Source organism: Lethenteron reissneri, chromosome 2 (assembly GCF_015708825.2).
Source record: "Lethenteron reissneri isolate LAM-NWPU_2019-01 chromosome 2, ASM1570882v1, whole genome shotgun sequence".
NCBI lineage: Eukaryota > Metazoa > Chordata > Hyperoartia > Petromyzontiformes > Petromyzontidae > Lethenteron > Lethenteron reissneri.
Window position 1 is genome coordinate 6,719,627 of NC_083780.1, and position 19,834 is coordinate 6,739,460.

A 19,834-nucleotide genomic window follows, 5' to 3' on the forward strand; every position below is an offset into this window, starting at 1 on the left:
CTTCACGAACAATATCACAGCGATCCGACCCGATATACGTCGTCACAGCCACCCACAACCACGGCGCTGACAGCAGCGTCGGTGTATGTGCTGCCTCGTGCAACGTCGCATCTCCACTACACCCACCACTACTACACTCACCACTAGTACACTCACCATTATACTCACCACTACACTCACCATTACACTCACCACTAGTACACTCACCACTAGTACACTCACCACTACGCTCACCACTACACTCACCACTACACTCACCACTAGTACACTCACCACTAGTACACTCACCATTACGCTCACCACTACACTCACCACTACACTCACCACTAGTACACTCACCACTACACTCACCACTATACTCACCACTAGTACACTAACCACTAGTACACTCACCACTACTACACTCACCACTACTACACTCACCACTAGTACACTCACCACTACACTCACCACTATACTCACCACTAGTACACTAACCACTAGTACACTCACCACTACTACACTCACCACTACTACACTCACCAATAGTACACTCTCCACTAGTACACTCACCACTACACTCACCACTACACTCACCACTACACTCACCACTACACTCACCACTAGTACACTCACCACTACACTCACCACTAGTACACTCACCACTAGTACACTCACCACTACACTCACCTCTACACTCACCACTAGTACACTCACCACTACACTCACCACTACACTCACCACTACACTCACCACTAGTACACTCACCACTACACTCACCACCAGTACACTCACCACCATTACACTTACCAGTACGCTCACCACGACACTCACCATCACTACACCCACAACTAGTACACTCACCACCAGTACACTCACCACTAATACACTCACCACTACACTCACCACTAGTACACTCACCACTACACTCACCAACAGTACACTCACCACTACACTCACCAACAGTACACTCACCACTATACTCACCACTAGTACACTCACCACTACACTCACCACTACACTCACCACTACACTCACCACTACACTCACCACTACACTCACCACTACACTCACCACTACACCCACTAGTACACTCACCACTACACTCACCACTAGTACACTCACCACTAGTACACTCACCACTACACTCACCACTACACTCACCACTAGTACACTCACCACTACACTCACCACTACACTCACCACTAGTACACTCACCACTACACTCACCACTACACTCACCACCAGTACACTCACCACCATTACACTTACCAGTGCGCTCACCACGACACTCACCATCACTACACCCACCACTAGTACACTCACCACTACACTCACCAACAGTACACTTACCACTACACTCACCACTAGTACACTCACCACTATACTCACCACTAGTACACTCACCACTACACTCACCACTACACTCACCACTAGTACACTCACCACTACACTCACCACTACACTCACAACTACACTCACCACTAGTACACTCACCATTAGTACACTCACCACTACACTCACCACTAGTACACTCACCACTACACTCACCACTAGTACACTCACCACTAGTACACTCACCACTACACTCACCACTAGTACACTCACCACTAGTACACTCACCACTACACTCACCACTAGTACACTCACCACTACACTCACGACTACACTCACCACTACACTCACCACCAGTACACTCACCACTACACTCACCACCAGTACACTCACCACTACACTCACCACTACACTCACCACCAGTACACTCACCACTACACTCACCACCAGTACACTCACCACCAGTACACTCACCACTACACTCACCACCAGTACACTCACCACTACACTCACCACTACACTCACCACTAGTACACTCACCACTACACTCACCACCAGTACACTCACCACCATTACACTTACCAGTACGCTCACCACGACACTCACCATCACTACACCCACCACTAGTACACTCACCATCAGTACACTCACCACTAATACACTCACCACTACACTCACCACTAGTACACTCACCACTACACTCACCAACAGTACACTCACCACTACACTCACCAACAGTACACTCACCACTACACTCACCACTCGTACACTCACCACTACACTCACCACTAGTACACTCACTACTAGTACACACACCACTACACTCACCACTAGTACACTCACCACTAGTACACTCACCACTACACTCACCACTAGTACACTCACCACTAGTACACTCACCACTACACTCACCACTAGTACACTCACCATTACACTCACCACTACACTCACCACTACACTCACCACTACACTCACCACCAGTACACTCACCACTACACTCACCACCAGTACACTCACCACTACACTCACCACTACACTCACCACCAGTACACTCACCACTACACTCACCACCAGTACACTCACCACCAGTACACTCACCACTACACTCACCACTACACTCACCACCAGTACACTCACCACCAGTACACTCACCACTACACTCACCACTACACTCACCACCAGTACACTCACCACTACACTAACCACCAGTACACTCACCACCAGTACACTCACCACTACACTCACCACTACACTCACCACCACTACACTCACCACCAGTACACTCACCACTACACTCACCACTACACTCACCACTACACTCACCACCACTACACTCACCACCAGTACACTCACCACTACAATCACCACTAGTACACTCACCACTACACTCACCACCACTACACTCACCACCACTACACTCACCACCAGTACACTCACCACTACACTCACCACCAGTACACTCACCACTACACTCACCACTAGTACACTCACCACTACACTCACCACCAGTACACTCACCACTAGTACACTCACCACTACACTCACCACTAGTACACTCACCACTAGTACACTCACCACTAGTACACTCACCACTACACTCACCACTAGTACACTCACCACTACGCTCACCACTAGTACACTCACCACTACACTCACCACTAGTACACTCACCATTACACTCACCACTACACTCACCACTACACTCACCACTACACTCACCACTACACTCACCACCAGTACACTCACCACTACACTCACCACCAGTACACTCACCACTACACTCACCACTACACTCACCACCAGTACACTCACCACTACACTCACCACTACACTCACCACCAGTACACTCACCACTACACTCACCACTAGTACACTCACCACTACACTCACCACCACTACACTCACCACTACACTCACCACCACTACACTCACCACCACTACACTCACCACCAGTACACTCACCACTACACTCACCACCAGTACACTCACCACTACACTCACCACTAGTACACTCACCACTACACTCACCACCAGTACACTCACCACTAGTACACTCACCACTACACTCACCACTAGTACACTCACCACTAGTACACTCACCACTAGTACACTCACCACTAGTACACTCACCACTACACTCACCACTAGTACACTCACCACTACGCTCACCACTAGTACACTCACCACTACACTCACCACTAGTACACTCACCACTAGTACACTCACCACTACACTCACCACTAGTACACTCACCATTACACTCACCACTACACTCACCACTACACTCACCACTACACTCACCACCAGTACACTCACCACTACACTCACCACCAGTACACTCACCACTACACTCACCACTACACTCACCACCAGTACACTCACCACTACACTCACCACTACACTCACCACCAGTACACTCACCACTACACTCACCACTAGTACACTCACCACTACACTCACCACCACTACACTCACCACCACTACTCACCACCACTACACTCACCACCAGTACACTCACCACTACACTCACCACTACACTCACCACTACACTCACCACCACTACACTCACCACTACACTCACCACTACACTCACCACTAGTACACTCACCACTACACTCACCACTAGTACACTCACCACTAGTACACTCACCACTACAATCACCACTAGTACACTCACCACTACACTCACCACCACTACACTCACCACCAGTACACTCACCACTACAATCACCACTAGTACACTCACCACTACACTCACCACCACTACACTCACCACTAGTACACTCACCACCAGTACACTCACCACTACACTCACCACCAGTACACTCACCACTACACTCACCACTAGTACACTCACCACTACACTCACCACCAGTACACTCACCACTAGTACACTCACCACTACACTCACCACTAGTACACTCACCACTAGTACACTCACCACTACACTCACCACTACACTCACCACTACACTCACCACTAGTACACTCACCACTACACTCACCACTAGTACACTCACCACTAGTACACTCACCACTACACTCACCACTACACTCACCACTACACTCACCACTAGTACACTCACCACTACACTCACCACTAGTACACTCACCACTAGTACACTCACCACTACACTCACCACTACACTCACCACCAGTACACTCACCACTACACTCACCACCAGTACACTCACCACTACACTCACCACTACACTCACCACCAGTACACTCACCACTACACTCACCACTACACTCACCACCAGTACACTCACCACTACACTCACCACTACACTCACCACTAGTACACTCACCACTACACTCACCACCACTACACTCACCACTACACTCACCACCACTACACTCACCACCACTACACTCACCACCAGTACACTCACCACTACACTCACCACCAGTACACTCACCACTACACTCACCACTAGTACACTCACCACTACACTCACCACCAGTACACTCACCACTAGTACACTCACCACTACACTCACCACTAGTACACTCACCACTAGTACACTCACCACTAGTACACTCACCACTAGTACACTCACCACTACACTCACCACTAGTACACTCACCACTACGCTCACCACTAGTACACTCACCACTACACTCACCACTAGTACACTCACCACTAGTACACTCACCACTACACTCACCACTAGTACACTCACCATTACACTCACCACTACACTCACCACTACACTCACCACTACACTCACCACCAGTACCACTACACTCACCACCAGTACACTCACCAACACTACACTCACCACCAGTACACTCACCACTACACTCACCACTACACTCACCACCAGTACACTCACCACTACACTCACCACTACACTCACCACCAGTACACTCACCACTACACTCACCACTAGTACACTCACCACTACACTCACCACCACTACACTCACCACCACTACTCACCACCACTACACTCACCACCAGTACACTCACCACTACACTCACCACTACACTCACCACCACTACACTCACCACTACACTCACCACTACACTCACCACCACTACACTCACCACCAGTACACTCACCACTACAATCACCACTAGTACACTCACCACTACACTCACCACCACTACACTCACCACTAGTACACTCACCACCAGTACACTCACCACTACACTCACCACCAGTACACTCACCACTACACTCACCACTAGTACACTCACCACTACACTCACCACCAGTACACTCACCACTAGTACACTCACCACTACACTCAAACACATAGTATACACTCACCACTACACTCACCACTACACTCACCACTAGTACACTCACCACTACACTCACCACTAGTACACTCACCACTAGTACACTCACCACTACACTCACCACTACACTCACCACTACACTCACCACTAGTACACTCACCACTACACTCACCACTAGTACACTCACCACTAGTACACTCACCACTACACTCACCACTAGTACACTCACCACTAGTACACTCACCACTACACTCACCACTAGTACAAGAAGCTAGGTCCATTGCTTGAAACGTCGCCTATTTTTTCATCGTGACGATATACGCGCAGCTGAAGCCCCCCCCACCCCACCCTTTTTAAAGCGACGTTGGTGGGTTTTATAATTTTTTTGACGAACTCGTTCGTTTTTCATTTGTCCACCCGTGAAACTTTGAAATCGCGACCACGCGATGGGTACGAATATATCTATACACGCGGGCACGTGTGATCATGATGAGCTAAAGCAAGGCACGTCTGTCCATCATCAGTGGCCATGCTGTGTCGTGTCTCTGTGTGTGCAGCCGCCACGTATCCACGCCGTGTGTCTGTGTCTCTGTTTGTGCATCCACCACGTATCCACGCTGTGTCTGTGTCTCTGTGCGTGCATCCACCACGTATCCACGCTGTGTGTCTGTGTCTCTGTGTGTGCATCCACCACGTATCCACGCTGTGTGTCTGTGTCTCTGTGCGTGCATCCACCACGTATCCACGCTGTGTGTCTGTGTCTCTGTGTGTACAGCCGCCACGCGTCCACGCTGTGTGTTTGTGTCGATGTCTCTGTGTGTGCATCCACCACGTATCCACGCTGTGTGTCTGTGTCTCTGTGTGTGCATCCACCACGTATCCACGTCGTGTGTCTGTGTCTCTGTGTGTACAGCCGCCACGCGTCCACGCTGTGTGTTTGTGTCGATGTCTCTGTGTGTGCATCCATCACGTGTCCACGCTGTGTGTCTGTGTCTCTGTGTGTGCATCCACCACGTATCCACGTCGTGTGTCTGTGTCTCTGTGTGTGCATCCACCACGTATCCACGCTGTGTGTCTGTGTCTGTGTCTCTGTGTGTGCATCCACCACGTACCACGTATCCACGTCGTGTGTGTGTGTCTCTGTGTGTGCAGCCGCCACGTGTCCACGCTGTGTGTCTGTGTCTGTGTCTCTGTGTGTGCATCCACCACGTATCCACGCTGTGTGTCTGTGTCTCTGTGTGTGCAGCCACCACGTATCCACGCTGTGTGTCTGTGTCTCTGTGTGTGCATCCACCACGTATCCACGCTGTGTGTCTGTGTCTCTGTGTATGCAGCCGCTACGTATCCACGCTGTGTGTCTGTGTCGATGTCTCTGTGTGTGCATCCACCACGTATCCACGCTGTGTGTCTGTGTCTCTGTGTGTGCATCTACCACGTATCCACGTCGTGTGTGTCTGTGTCTGTGTCTCTGTGTGTGCATCCACCACGTATCCACGCTGTGTGTCTGTGTCTGTGTCTCTGTGTGTGCATCCACCACGTGTCCACGCAGTGTGTCTGTGTCTCTGTGTGTGCATCTACCACGTATCCACGCTGTGTGTCTGTGTCTCTGTGTGTGCATCCACCACGTATCCACGCTGTGTGTCTGTGTCTCTGTGTGTGCAGCCGCCACGTATCCACGCTGTGTGTCTGTGTCGATGTCTCTGTGTGTGCAGCCACCACGTATCCACGTCGTGTGTGTGTGTCTGTGTCTCTGTGTGTGCAGCCGCCACGTATCCACGCTGTGTGTCAGTGTCTGTGTCTCTGTGTGTGCATCCACCACGTATCCACGCCGTGTGTCTGTGTCTGTGTCTCTGTGCGTGCAGCCGCCACGTATCCACGCTGTGTGTCGGTGTCTCTGTGTGTGCATCCACCACGTATCCACGCCATGTGTGTGTCTGTGTCGATGTCTCTGTGTGTGCATCCACCACGTATCCACGCTGTGTGTCGGTGTCGGTGTCTCTGTGTGTGCAGCCGCCACGTGTTCACGCTGTGAGTCTGTGTCGGTGTCTCTGTGCGTGTCTTTGTCTCACGCAGCTGGTGGGCCTGGATACAGACTTTGAACTGCAGAGATTTTCGGACGAGGTGGATTTATACGGCAGCGGTAGGATCATCATCAGCACCACCAGCAGCACCACCAGCACCACCATCATCAGCACCACCACCAGCACCATCAGCACCACCATCATCAGCACCACCACCAGCACCATCAGCACCACCATCATCAGCACCACCATCATCAGCACCACCATCATCATCAGCACCATCATCAGCACCACCATCAGCAGCAGCACCACCACCATCATCAACACCACCACCACCACCATCATCAGCACCATCATCAACACCACCACCACCATCATCAGCACCACCATCATCATCAGCACCACCATCATCAACATCAACACCACCATCAACATCAACACCACCATCAGCACCACCATCATCACCACCACTACCACCACCGTCATCATCTCAAAACCACCGTGCCTGTCACGTGCTCACACCGCAGCTGCGATCCCGTCGCACATGATTCGCCCTTAGAGTGCCACGGTGGCTGTGAGATGTTAACTACCTCGCCTGGTGTACAGGAGGTCGTGGGTTCGATCCCGACCCTGACGATACCTGCTGTTGTATATTTGGAGTTTGCGTCTCTCTCTCATGATCATCGCGGTGCCTATGAGATGTTAACTACCTCGACTGGTGTACAGGAGGGCGTGGGTTCGATCCTGACCCTGACGCCTGCTGCTGTATATTTGGAATTTGCGTCTCTCTCTCTCATCATCATCACGGTGGCTAGGAGATGTTAACTACCTCGACTGGTGTACAGGAGGTTGTGGGTTCGATCCCGACCCTGACGCCTGCTGTGTATTTGGAGTTTGCGTCTCTCTCATCATCATCACGGTGGCTAGGAGATGTTGACTTCCTCGCCTGGTATGGAGGAGGTCGTGGGTTCGATTCCGACCCTGACTCCTGCTGTATATTTGGAGATTGCGTGTCTCTCTCTCTCCGCCCGTGATCGCGTGGAGTTGTCTCCGGGTCCTCTGGTTTTCCCCTCCACATTTAGAATCAACATCACGCGTTTAGAGCATTTGGCTGTTGTAAATGGTCCACGTGACAGGAAGTCACTTCGTTGAGCCATCGTCCGTGGCCAGGTCGCTTCTGAAAACGAGCTACACATCTCAGTGGGGCTTTGCCTGGCTCGTGAAGGACGCTGACGCTGCTGGGCAGTTGGAGGCAGTCGCCCTCCAACAACAACGGAAGGGGGAGGAGCGACGCTCACAACAACGAGCGGAGCGCCGGGTGGCTAAAGCACAGCAAGTTGGCACAGTAGGGGGCACAGGTGGTGCATCAGCCAGTCATCTCGGTCGTCTCAGTCAGTCGACCCGTGGCACCTGCTGGGTCTGCCCCGTGACCTCCTCCTGCCAAGCGTGCGTTCTACACTTCACGTGGCCTCAACGTGCACATAGCCTGGCACAAGCGTCGTGGTGACGTCTCCGCCGCTTAGTGGCGAATGGCGGTTGTTGTTGTGTGTGTCAGTGTGCGTGTGTGTGTGTCTATGTGTGCAGCGGTAATGTAGTGGTTAGCGCTACGCTGCGCTATGAACCTGGCGATCCAGGTTCGATTCCCGCTCACGGCCAACACCACCGGTGACGATTTTCTGAACCGGTCCCGGGCCTCCCTTAGGTCGACTCAGCCTCGAATACCTGGGGAGACAAAGGCGGCCGGGCGTGGTGTTGGCCACCCATCCCCTCGTGTGCCCGTGCCGGCCTTCATAGGTGCTACTCGCTAACAGCAGGGGGGAGTGAAGGGAGGGGGAGTGAAGGGGGGTGAAGAGGGAGGTGAAGGGGGGGGAGTGAAGGGGGGGGTGAAGAGGGGGGTGAATGGGGGGGTGAAGAGGGGGGTGAAGGGGGGGTGAAGGGGGGGGTGAAGGGGGGGGGAGTGAAGGGAGGGGGAGTGAAGGGGGGGTGTGAAGGGAGGGGGGTGAAGGGAGGGGGGTGAAGGGAGGGGGGTGAAGGGAGGGGAGTGAAGGGGGGGGTGAAGAGGGGGGTGAATGGGGGGGTGAAGAGGGGGGTGAAGGGGGGGTGAAGGGGGGGGTGAAGGGGGGGGGAGTGAAGGGAGGGGGAGTGAAGGGGGGGTGTGAAGGGAGGGGGGTGAAGGGGGGGGAGTGAAGGGAGGGGGGTGAAGGGAGGGGGGTGAAGGGAGGGGGGTGAAGGGAGGGGGGTGAAGGGAGGGGGGTGAAGGGGGGGGAGGGAAGGGAGGGGGGTGAAGGGAGGGGGGTGAAGGGAGGGGAGTGAAGGGGGGGGGTGAAGGGGGGGGTGAAGGGGGGGGTGAAGGGGGGGGGGTGAAGGGGGGGGAGTGAAGGGGGGGGAGTGAAGGGAGGGGGAGTGAAGGGAGGGGGGTGAAGGGAGGGGGGTGAAGGGAGGGGAGTGAAGGGGGGGGGTGAAGGGGGGGGGTGAAGGGGGGGGAGTGAAGGGGGGGGTGAAGGGAGGGGGAGTGAAGGGGGGGGAGTGAAGGGGGGGGGGCAAGAGGGCTTTGGGGCAGCCATATGCGGATAATAATCTCGCCCGCGTCATTTTGCAATTGCGTCAAATGTTCCCAGGCCTTGTATAACATCGATGCGTGTGTGTGTGACACACAGAGACACACACACAGCGAGAGAGAGAAAACACATAACGGACATCCGGATTCGCGATTTGAGTTTCCCCAAAATGTCTCAACAGGAGAGGGGCGGGGTGGATGGGTGGGGGGTGTGAAGCTTCCTTCCCGTCCGATATGAATCTTACATTTGACTGCTATCAATTCCCCATGTGGCGATAAGCCACCGCGTTGAGCCGTCACTAACGCGCGTGGCCAGCCAGGGTCGCTTCTGAGAAGAGAGACAAAGAGAGAGAGACAGACGAAAACTTTTGATATTCTTAGGTTTTTTCGGTAAAGTCACGTAGGTAAAACATTAAAATTAATAAAAGTAAAATAAAATAAAAATCACGACGTTTCGGAGGCAACACAAGCTTCCGTCTTCAGGTGGTACCGTCACAGCCACGACAGCTGTATCAAGTAAATGAGAGATTGCAGGAGCTACCACTCCGTTTATATAATGGTTGGAGAGGAGGGGGGGGGGAAAGGGCCAAATACAGCACACTTTTTATTCATATGGTAAGGTGAGGCTTCTAAACAACTTTTATTGCCGCCAGCAGCAACAGCACTGGAGGCGATTCCGATACGAAACACACAAAGTCACCAGCAAACACAAATAAACTAACGGTGTAAATTCTAGATTTGAAGCTTTCGTGACTGCCAGGATTCATACACTCCTAGGTTTTTTCGGTAAAGTGACGTAGGTAAAAATAAAAATAAAAATTATAGAAAGAATAATATAAGTAAAATAGAATTTTATTTATATATTATTTTATTTTTATTATTATTTCTATTATGTTTTATTTTTTACTTTTATTTTTCCCTACGTGACTTTACCGAAAAAACCTAAGTATAAACGCTGTAAATCCACGCGCTGTGGTGGCGCTAAATGCGCCGCGCACAACACGAAAGAAAAGTCACGTGGTGGTGGTGGTTGTGGTGGTGGTGGTGGTCATCGTGCACGCCACGGTGACGAGCGAGCGCTTCAGAAGGTGAACACCACGAGGGTGCCGTCCACGCTGGTGCAGAGAGGGGCTTGTCCGGCTCCCCAGCGTTCGAAGAAGACGTGCACATCACCGACATGTGTGTGGTACATGCCGTGCTCCAGCCGGAGCCGCGTCTTGAGCAGATTGGTTGCCGCCGACCGAGTGAACGGCCTCCCCGTGCCAACAGTGTCCTTTCTGTGGGACACGGCCAGTGGCTAGCTCCCCACCGCCCCCCCCACGTACACCACGGCTCGCGCTAACAAATATCCGTGTGAATGTGCACGCGTCCCTCCCCACCTCCCGTTGGGTCGGCTTTCATCCGCTGCGCACGCGGGCACGGGCACGGCGGCCGGGTTGACGATCATATTGGTGCGTTCCACCGCTGAGTGCTATCGTACGCTACGTGAAGACACCGCGTGCGAACGGGTCTTCTTAACTCGCCCTATTACTCGCGCGGCGCCGCTGTGCAGACGCGGTGGTCGTTCATGAATTGCCTCTCGCGTGCCTCCCACACACCCGCCCGAATTACGCGTTCGTGTGAGGGTGGGGAGAGGGGATAGTGGTGCTGGCAGAGCTGATCCGTTGATGTGGTACCACACAGGCCCCCTGGACACTGGAGGCACAGAGCCAGCCGTCAGTGTCATCCTTCCAGCATATTTTTCCTCGTTCTGTACGCAGCCATCTTCGCCTGAGCACAGGCGAAGTTGGCGAGAGAGAGACACACAGAGAGACAAAGGCACGCACGGAGAGACAGAGAGGGACACACGGAGAGACAGAGAGGGACACACAGAGAGACAGAGAGAGACACAGAGAGACAGAGAGAGACACACAGAGATACAGAGAGAGACAGAGAGAGACACACAAAGAGACACAGAGAGACACACAGAGAGAGAGACACACACAGAGAGACAGAGAGAGACACAGAGAGACAGAGAGACACACAGACACACACACAGAGAGACCGAGAGAGACACACACAGAGAGACAGAGAGACACACAGAGAGACAGAAAGAGACAGAGACACACACACAGAGAGACAGAGACACACACAGAGAGACAGAGAGACACAGAGACACACACAGAGAGACAGAGAGAGACAGAGAGACACACAGAGAGACAGAGAGAGACACAGAGAGACACACACACAGAGAGACACAGAGACACACACAGAGAGACACAGAGACACACACACAGAGACACAGAGAGACACACAGAGAGACACACACACAGAGAGACAGAGAGACACACAGAGAGACAGAGAGACACACAGAGAGAGAGAGACACACACAGAGAAACAGAGAGAGACACAGAGAGACAGAGAGACACACAGACACACACACAGAGAGACCGAGAGAGAGACACACACAGAGAGACAGAGAGACACACAGAGAGACAGAAAGAGACAGAGACACACACACAGAGAGACAGAGACACACACAGAGAGACAGAGAGAGACAGAGACACACACAGAGAGACAGAGAGAGACAGAGAGACACACAGAGAGACAGAGAGAGACACAGAGAGACACACACACAGAGAGACAGAGAGACACACAGAGAGACACAGAGACACACACACAGAGACACAGAGAGACACACAGAGAGACACACACACAGAGAGACAGAGAGACACACAGAGAGACAGAGAGACACACACACACAGAGACACAGAGAGACACAGAGAGACGGCGGCACGCGGCTTGGCTACGCACGATGCGACATGGTTTGAGTGTGTGCGTGCAAGAGTGTGACCCGCTCGTGCTGATAGCAAGTGGCTACAGCTATCGTGCTGTGACTGTTCCACCTGAAGACGGAAGCTTGTGTTGCCTCCGAAACGTCGTGATTTTTATTTTATTTTTATTTTGCTTTTATTAATTTAATTTTTTTACCTACGTGACTTTACCGAAAAAAACCTAAGAATACGGGTACGGACAGTTAGCGGTACAGGAGCAGCGCGATTGTGACGTACCCGGCCCCTTCTCGCGTCGTGTCGCAACTGCGTCGTCCCCGCACTTGCGTCGCCTCCACCCCGCGTCGCTCGCGACGCTCGCAGCTTCATCGCCACCCCCCCCCCCCCACCACCACCTCTCTCTCTCTCTCGTAGCCCGTCGCCTCTCGGCCTTCGCCTCCACCACCCACTACCACGTGATAATGATCGTCGTTTCGATGATATTTGATTAATGTCATCTCGATGATATTTGATTAACGTTGTTTCGATTATATTGATTAATGTCATCTCGATGATATTTGATTAATGTCATCTCGATGATATTTGATTAACGTTATTTCGATTATATTGATTAATGTCATCTCGATGATATTTGATTAATGTCATCTCGATGATATTTGATTAACATCGTTTCGATGACACTTGATTAATGTCATCTCGATGATATTTGATTAACGTCGTTTCGATTATATTTGATTAACATCGTTTCGATTATATTGATTAACGTCGTTTTTCGATATTTGATCGACGTCGTTTCGATATCCGTCATTGCACCTTTCAGGAACGCATCCCACCCTCCCGCGACGTAGAATCAGGATCACAATCTTGACTGGCAGCCACCCGAGCTGTGTTTGGTTGCAAAGTGACAGCGACGGTGCGCACGGTCCGGTCAAGCCGTGCGCCCGACTGGGCCGGTGCTGGGCACGGTGACATTTTAATCATCAGCATCAGAGTCAGAATTATTAAAGGAGCAGTAATCCGATGAGCTATAAAGCTCTTTGATTCACGGGTATCCAGTATGGGGCACGGGCGTCAGCAAGTTACAACAACAAAACAATACAAACAAAACTGATAGTACAGGCACTCCTCTACTTACGAACGGGTTGGGTTCCAGAGGTCTGTTCGTAAGTCGATTTGTTCATAAGTCCAACTTTACTCCCGTCGATTCCAAACATGTTGTACGGCGTGTACACTAAACGCAGGGAATGGCTTTCCAAGTTGTACAATCTCCTGTGGATGTAGATCCCACTGGTTCTTCATGTTCTGTAGATGCCACTGGTTCTTCACGTTCTGCAGATGTAGATGCCACTGGTTCTTCACGTTCTGCAGATGTAGATGCCACTGGTTCTTCACGTTCTGCAGATGTAGATGCCACTGGTTCTTCACGTTCTGCAGATGTAGATGCCACTGGTTCTTCACGTTCTGCAGATGTAGATGCCACTGGTTCTTCACGTTCTGCAGATGTAGATGCCACTGGTTCTTCACGTTCTGCAGATGTAGATGCCACTGGTTCTTCATGTTCTGCAGATGTAGATGCCACTGGTTCTTCACGTTCTGCAGATGTAGATGCCACTGGTTCTTCACGTTCTGCAGATGTAGATGCCACTGGTTCTTCACGTTCTGCAGATGTAGATGCCACTGGTTCTTTACGTTCTGCAGATGTAGATGCCATTGGTTCTTCACGTTCTGCAGATGTAGATGCCACTGGTTCTTCACGTTCTGCAGATGTAGATGCCATTGGTTCTTCACGTTCTGCAGATGTAGATGCCACTGGTTCTTCACGTTCTGCAGATGTAGATGCGACTGGTTCTTCACGTTCTGCAGATGTAGATGCCACTGGTTCTTTACGTTCTGCAGATGTAGATGCCATTGGTTCTTCACGTTCTGCAGATGTAGATGCCACTGGTTCTTCACGTTCTGCAGATGTAAATGCCATTGGTTCTTCACGTTCTGCAGATGTAGATGCCACTGGTTCTTCACGTTCTGCAGATGTAGACGCCACTGGTTCTTTGCGTTCTGCAGATATAGATGCCACTGGTTCTTCGCGTTCTGCAGATGTAGACGCCACTGGTTTTTCGCGTTTTGCAGGTGTAGATGCCACTGGTTCTTCACGTTCTGCAGATGTAGATGCCACTAGTTCTTCGCGTTCTGCAGATGTAGATGCCACTGGTTCTTCACGTTCTACAGATGTAGATGCCACTGGTTCTTCACGTTCTGCAGATGTATATGCCACTGGTTCTTCACGTTCTGCATATGTAGATGCCACTGGTTCTTCACGTTCTGCAGATGTAGATGACACTAGTTCTTCACGTTCTGCAGATGTAGATGCCACTGGTTCTTCGCGTTCTGCATATGTAGATGCCACTAGTTCTTCGCGTTCTGCAGATGTAGATGCCACTGGTTCTTCGCGTTCTGCATATGTAGACGCCACTGGTTCTTTACGTTCTGCAGATGTATATGCCACTGGTTCTTCACGTTCGGCATATGTAGATGCCACTGGTTCTTCGCGTTCTGCATATGTAGACGCCACTGGTTTTTTGCGTTCTGCAGATGTAGATGCCAATGGTTCTTCACGTTCGGCAGATGTAGACGCCACTGGTTCTTCGCGTTCTGCATATGTAGATGCCATTGGTTCTTCACGTTCTGCAGATGTAGATGCCACTGGTTCTTCACGTTCTGCAGATGTAGATGCCACTGGTTCTTCACGTTCTGCAGATGTAGATGCCACTGGTTCTTCACGTTCTGCAGATGCCACTGGTTCTTCACGTTCTGCAGATGTAGATGCCATTGGTTCTTTGCGTTCTGCAGATATAGATGCCACTGGTTCTTCGCGTTCTGCAGATGTAGACGCCACTGGTTTTTCGCGTTTTGCAGGTGTAGATGCCACTGGTTCTTCACGTTCTGCAGATGTAGATGCCACTAGTTCTTCGCGTTCTGCAGATGTAGATGCCATTGGTTCTTCACGTTCTGTAGATGTAGATGCCACTGGTTCTTCATATTCTGCAGATGTAGATGCCACTGGTTCTTAACGTTCTGCAGATGTAGATGCCACTGGTTCTTCACGTTCTGCAGATGTAGATGCCACTGGTTCTTCACGTTCTGCAGATGTAGATGCCACTAGTTCTTCGCGTTCTGCAGATGTAGATGCCACTGGTTCTTCACGTTCTACATATGTAGATGCCACTGGTTCTTCACGTTCTGCAGATGTAGACGCCACTGGTTCTTCACGTTCTGCATATGTAGACGCCACTGGTTCTTCACGTTCTGCAGATGTAGATGCCACTGGTTCTTCACGTTCTGCAGATGTAGATGCCACTGGTTCTTCACGTTCTGCAGATGTAGATGCCACTGGTTCTTCACGTTCTGCATATGTAGACGCCACTGGTTCTTCACGTTCTGCAGATGTATATGCCACTAGTTCTTCGCGTTCTGCAGATGTAGATGCCACTGGTTCTTCACGTTCTGCAGATGTAGATGCCACTGGTTCTTCACGTTCGGCAGATGTAGATGCCACTGGTTCTTCACGTTCTGCAGATGCCACTGGTTCTTCACGTTCTGCAGATGTAGATGCCACTAGTTCTTCACGTTCTGCAGATGTAGATGCCACTGGTTCTTCGCGTTCTGCATATGTAGATGCCACTGGTTCTTCGCGTTCTGCAGATGTAGATGCCACTGGTTCTTCGCGTTCTGCATATGTAGACGCCACTGGTTCTTCACGTTCTGCAGATGTATATGCCACTGGTTCTTCACGTTCGGCAGATGTAGACGCCATTGGTTCTTTGCGTTCTGCAGATGTAGATGCCAATGGTTCTTCACGTTCGGCAGATGTAGACGCCACTGGTTCTTCGCGTTCTGCATATGTAGATGCCATTGGTTCTTCACGTTCTGCAGATGTAGATGCCACTGGTTCTTCACGTTCTGCAGATGTAGATGCCACTGGTTCTTCACGTTCTGCAGATGTAGATGCCACTGGTTCTTCACGTTCTACAGATGTAGATGTCACTAGTTCTTCACGTTCGGCAGATGTATACGCCACTAGTTCTTCGCGTTCTGCAGATGTAGATACCACTGGTTCTTCACGTTCTGCAGATGTAGATGCCATTGGTTCTTCACGTTCTGTAGATGTAGATGCCACTGGTTCTTCATATTCTGCAGATGTAGATGCCATTGGTTCTTCACGTTCTGTAGATGTAGATGCCACTGGTTCTTCATGTTCTGCAGATGTAGATGCCACTGGTTCTTCACGTTCTGTAGATGTAGATGCCACTGGTTCTTCATGTTCTGCAGATGTAGATGCCACTGGTTCTTCACGTTCTGTAGATGTAGATGCCACTGGTTCTTCATGTTCTGCAGATGTAGATGCCACTGGTTCTTCACGTTCTGTAGATGTAGATGCCACTGGTTCTTCATGTTCTGCAGATGTAGATGCCACTGGTTCTTCGCGTTCTGCAGATGTAGACGCCACTGGTTCTTCACGTTCTGTAGCTGTAGATGCCACTGGTTCTTCACGTTCTGTAGATGTAGATGCCACTGGTTCTTCACGTTCTGTAGATGTAGATGCCACTGGTTCTTCACGTTCTGTAGATGTAGATGGCACTGGTTCTTCACGTTCTGTAGATGTAGATGCCACTGGTTCTTCGCGTTCTGCAGATGTAGACGCCACTGGTTCTTCACGTTCTGTAGCTGTAGATGCCACTGGTTCTTCACGTTCTGTAGATGTAGATGCCACTGGTTCTTCACGTTCTGTACATGTAGATGCCACTGGTTCTTCACGTTCTGTAGATGTAGATGCCACTGGTTCTTCATATTCTGCAGATGTAAAAAAAACGTCTATTTTATTAAGTAGAACGTGTTGTCTATATTTATTTAAAGTTGCGCATTTTGATGTGACGTCACATTTCTCAAACCTCCCCCCCCCTCCTCGTCACACATCGTCACAAATGTCAGAGACAACACGTTCTGCTTAATTAAATAGACTTGTTAATAAATGTTTTCTCCTACAACATCAGAGTGCAGCGCCACATTAAACACGCACTACAATGACAACAGTTTAAAGCGATTTGAAGCATGTTTTATTTTTTTTTGAGGGGGGAGATGGGGCAGAGCTTTGTGACGTCATATTTGAGGCGGGGGGGGGTCTGACTTTTTGTGACGCCGTGTGACGAAGGGGGGGGGGTCAAAAATTTACAAAATCGCGTGACGTCATTTATGGACAGCCCCTTGCTTGCTGGAGGTGTTGCCCCCCCCCCCCCCCCACCTGAAAATCCTGGCTCCGCCATTGCTCGGTGGTGCCACGTGGTCGTGTGGGTGACCCCCTCCCCCTCTGCCCCTCCCCCCCCCCTCTCACCAGTGAGCGACCCCCCCGTGACGTCACTGTCGGGGGTGGGGGTGGAGGGCCCCCTGTACCCGGGGGTCTCGGCCTTCCTGGGGGAGCCCGCCTGGGGCCTGGCCCCCCACCCCCACTCCTCCTCCTACAGCTGCGGCGCCCCCTCGTGGACAGCGCTCGCCAGCCCGCACCCACTCACACAGCTGCACGGAGCGCTGCAGGTACGGGGGGTGGGGGGTGGTGGGGTGGGTGGGGGGGGTGGGGGTGGGGGGGTTAGGGGCGGTGGGGCTAAGGTGAGGGGGGGTGGGGGGTTAGGGGGGGTGGGGGTGGGTGGGGGTAGGGTGCAGGTTTGGGGTGGTAGGGGACGGGATAGGAGATTACAGGTGGTGGGTGGGGGGGGGTTAGGGGTAGTGGGTGGGGCGGTTAGGTATGGTGGTGCGGGGTAGGGTGGGGGGGGTTAGGGGTGGTAGGGGGCGTGGTGGGGGGTTAGGGGTGGTGGGGGGCGTGGTGGGGGGGTTAGGGGTGATGGGGGGTAGGGTGGGGGGGGTGGTAGGGTTGGGGGTTGTGGGGGGCAGCGTGGGTGGGGGGTGGTAGGGTGGGGGTAGGGTGAGGGGAGTGGTAGGGTAGGGTAGGGTGGGGGGGGTTGGGGGGTTGTGGGGGGCAGCGTGGGGGGGGGGTGGTAGGGTGGGGGTAGGGTGGGGGGGTTGTGGTGGTGGGGGGGGGTAAGAGGAAGTGGGCAGCAGGCTGGAGGAGCTGGCGGCAGCGTGAGGGCAATCCGGGCCACCCTCCCCACCGTCGCCCCGAGGTCTGACGCCGCCTGCGACGAGAAGCCATCTCCTTGAGAGCTTCATCTCCTGTGTGTCCAGTGTTGGTGTTGGTGTTGTTGTTGTCCTTCCCCCGCGCCTCCGGTTAACACGGTTTGGCTGCTACGTACGGTGCGAAAGAGGTTCAACGTACGTACCGACACCGGGACGTGATCACCCAGAAGCCACGGGGACCCCTCTCCGTCACACAAATCCCAAGCGACTGAAGCCTAAACCCATAGCCCCCCCGCCCCTATACAGCTAACCCCAATCCCTGCATCTTTGGGGATTGCTCGATGCACCGAGCCCCGCGGTCCATGGCAGTGAATGTTAACGGGCTCCAACGATCCATCACCACCACTACCATCATCACTACCACCACCACCACTACCACCATCATCTCTACCACCATCATCACTACCACCACTACCACCATCATCACTACCACCATCACTACCACCACCATCACCACTACCAACACCACGACCACCACCACTACCACCATCACTACCACCACCACTACCACCACCACTACCACCATCATCACTACCACCACCACCACTACCACCGCTACCACCACCACTACCACCCACTACCACCATCATCACTACCACCACCACTACCACCATCATCACTACCACCACCACTACCACCACCACTACCACCACCACTACCACCACCACTACCACCATCATCACTACCACCACCACTACCACCATCATCACTACCACCACCACTACCAACCACACAACC

General features: G+C 52.1%; 1 protein-coding gene across 1 annotated transcript in view; it reads left to right on the forward strand.

Annotated features, from left to right (window-relative positions):
- The window catches only part of LOC133341774 (bromodomain-containing protein 4B-like), a 35,251-nt gene that overhangs the window by 8,409 nt on the left and 7,008 nt on the right, over nucleotides 1-19,834 (forward strand). The window contains exons 2-3 of the mRNA XM_061550464.1: nucleotides 7,575-7,704; nucleotides 18,303-18,499. Coding sequence (XP_061406448.1) covers nucleotides 7,575-7,704; nucleotides 18,303-18,499 — 327 coding nt within the window. The remainder of the gene's footprint in view (nucleotides 1-7,574; nucleotides 7,705-18,302; nucleotides 18,500-19,834) is intronic.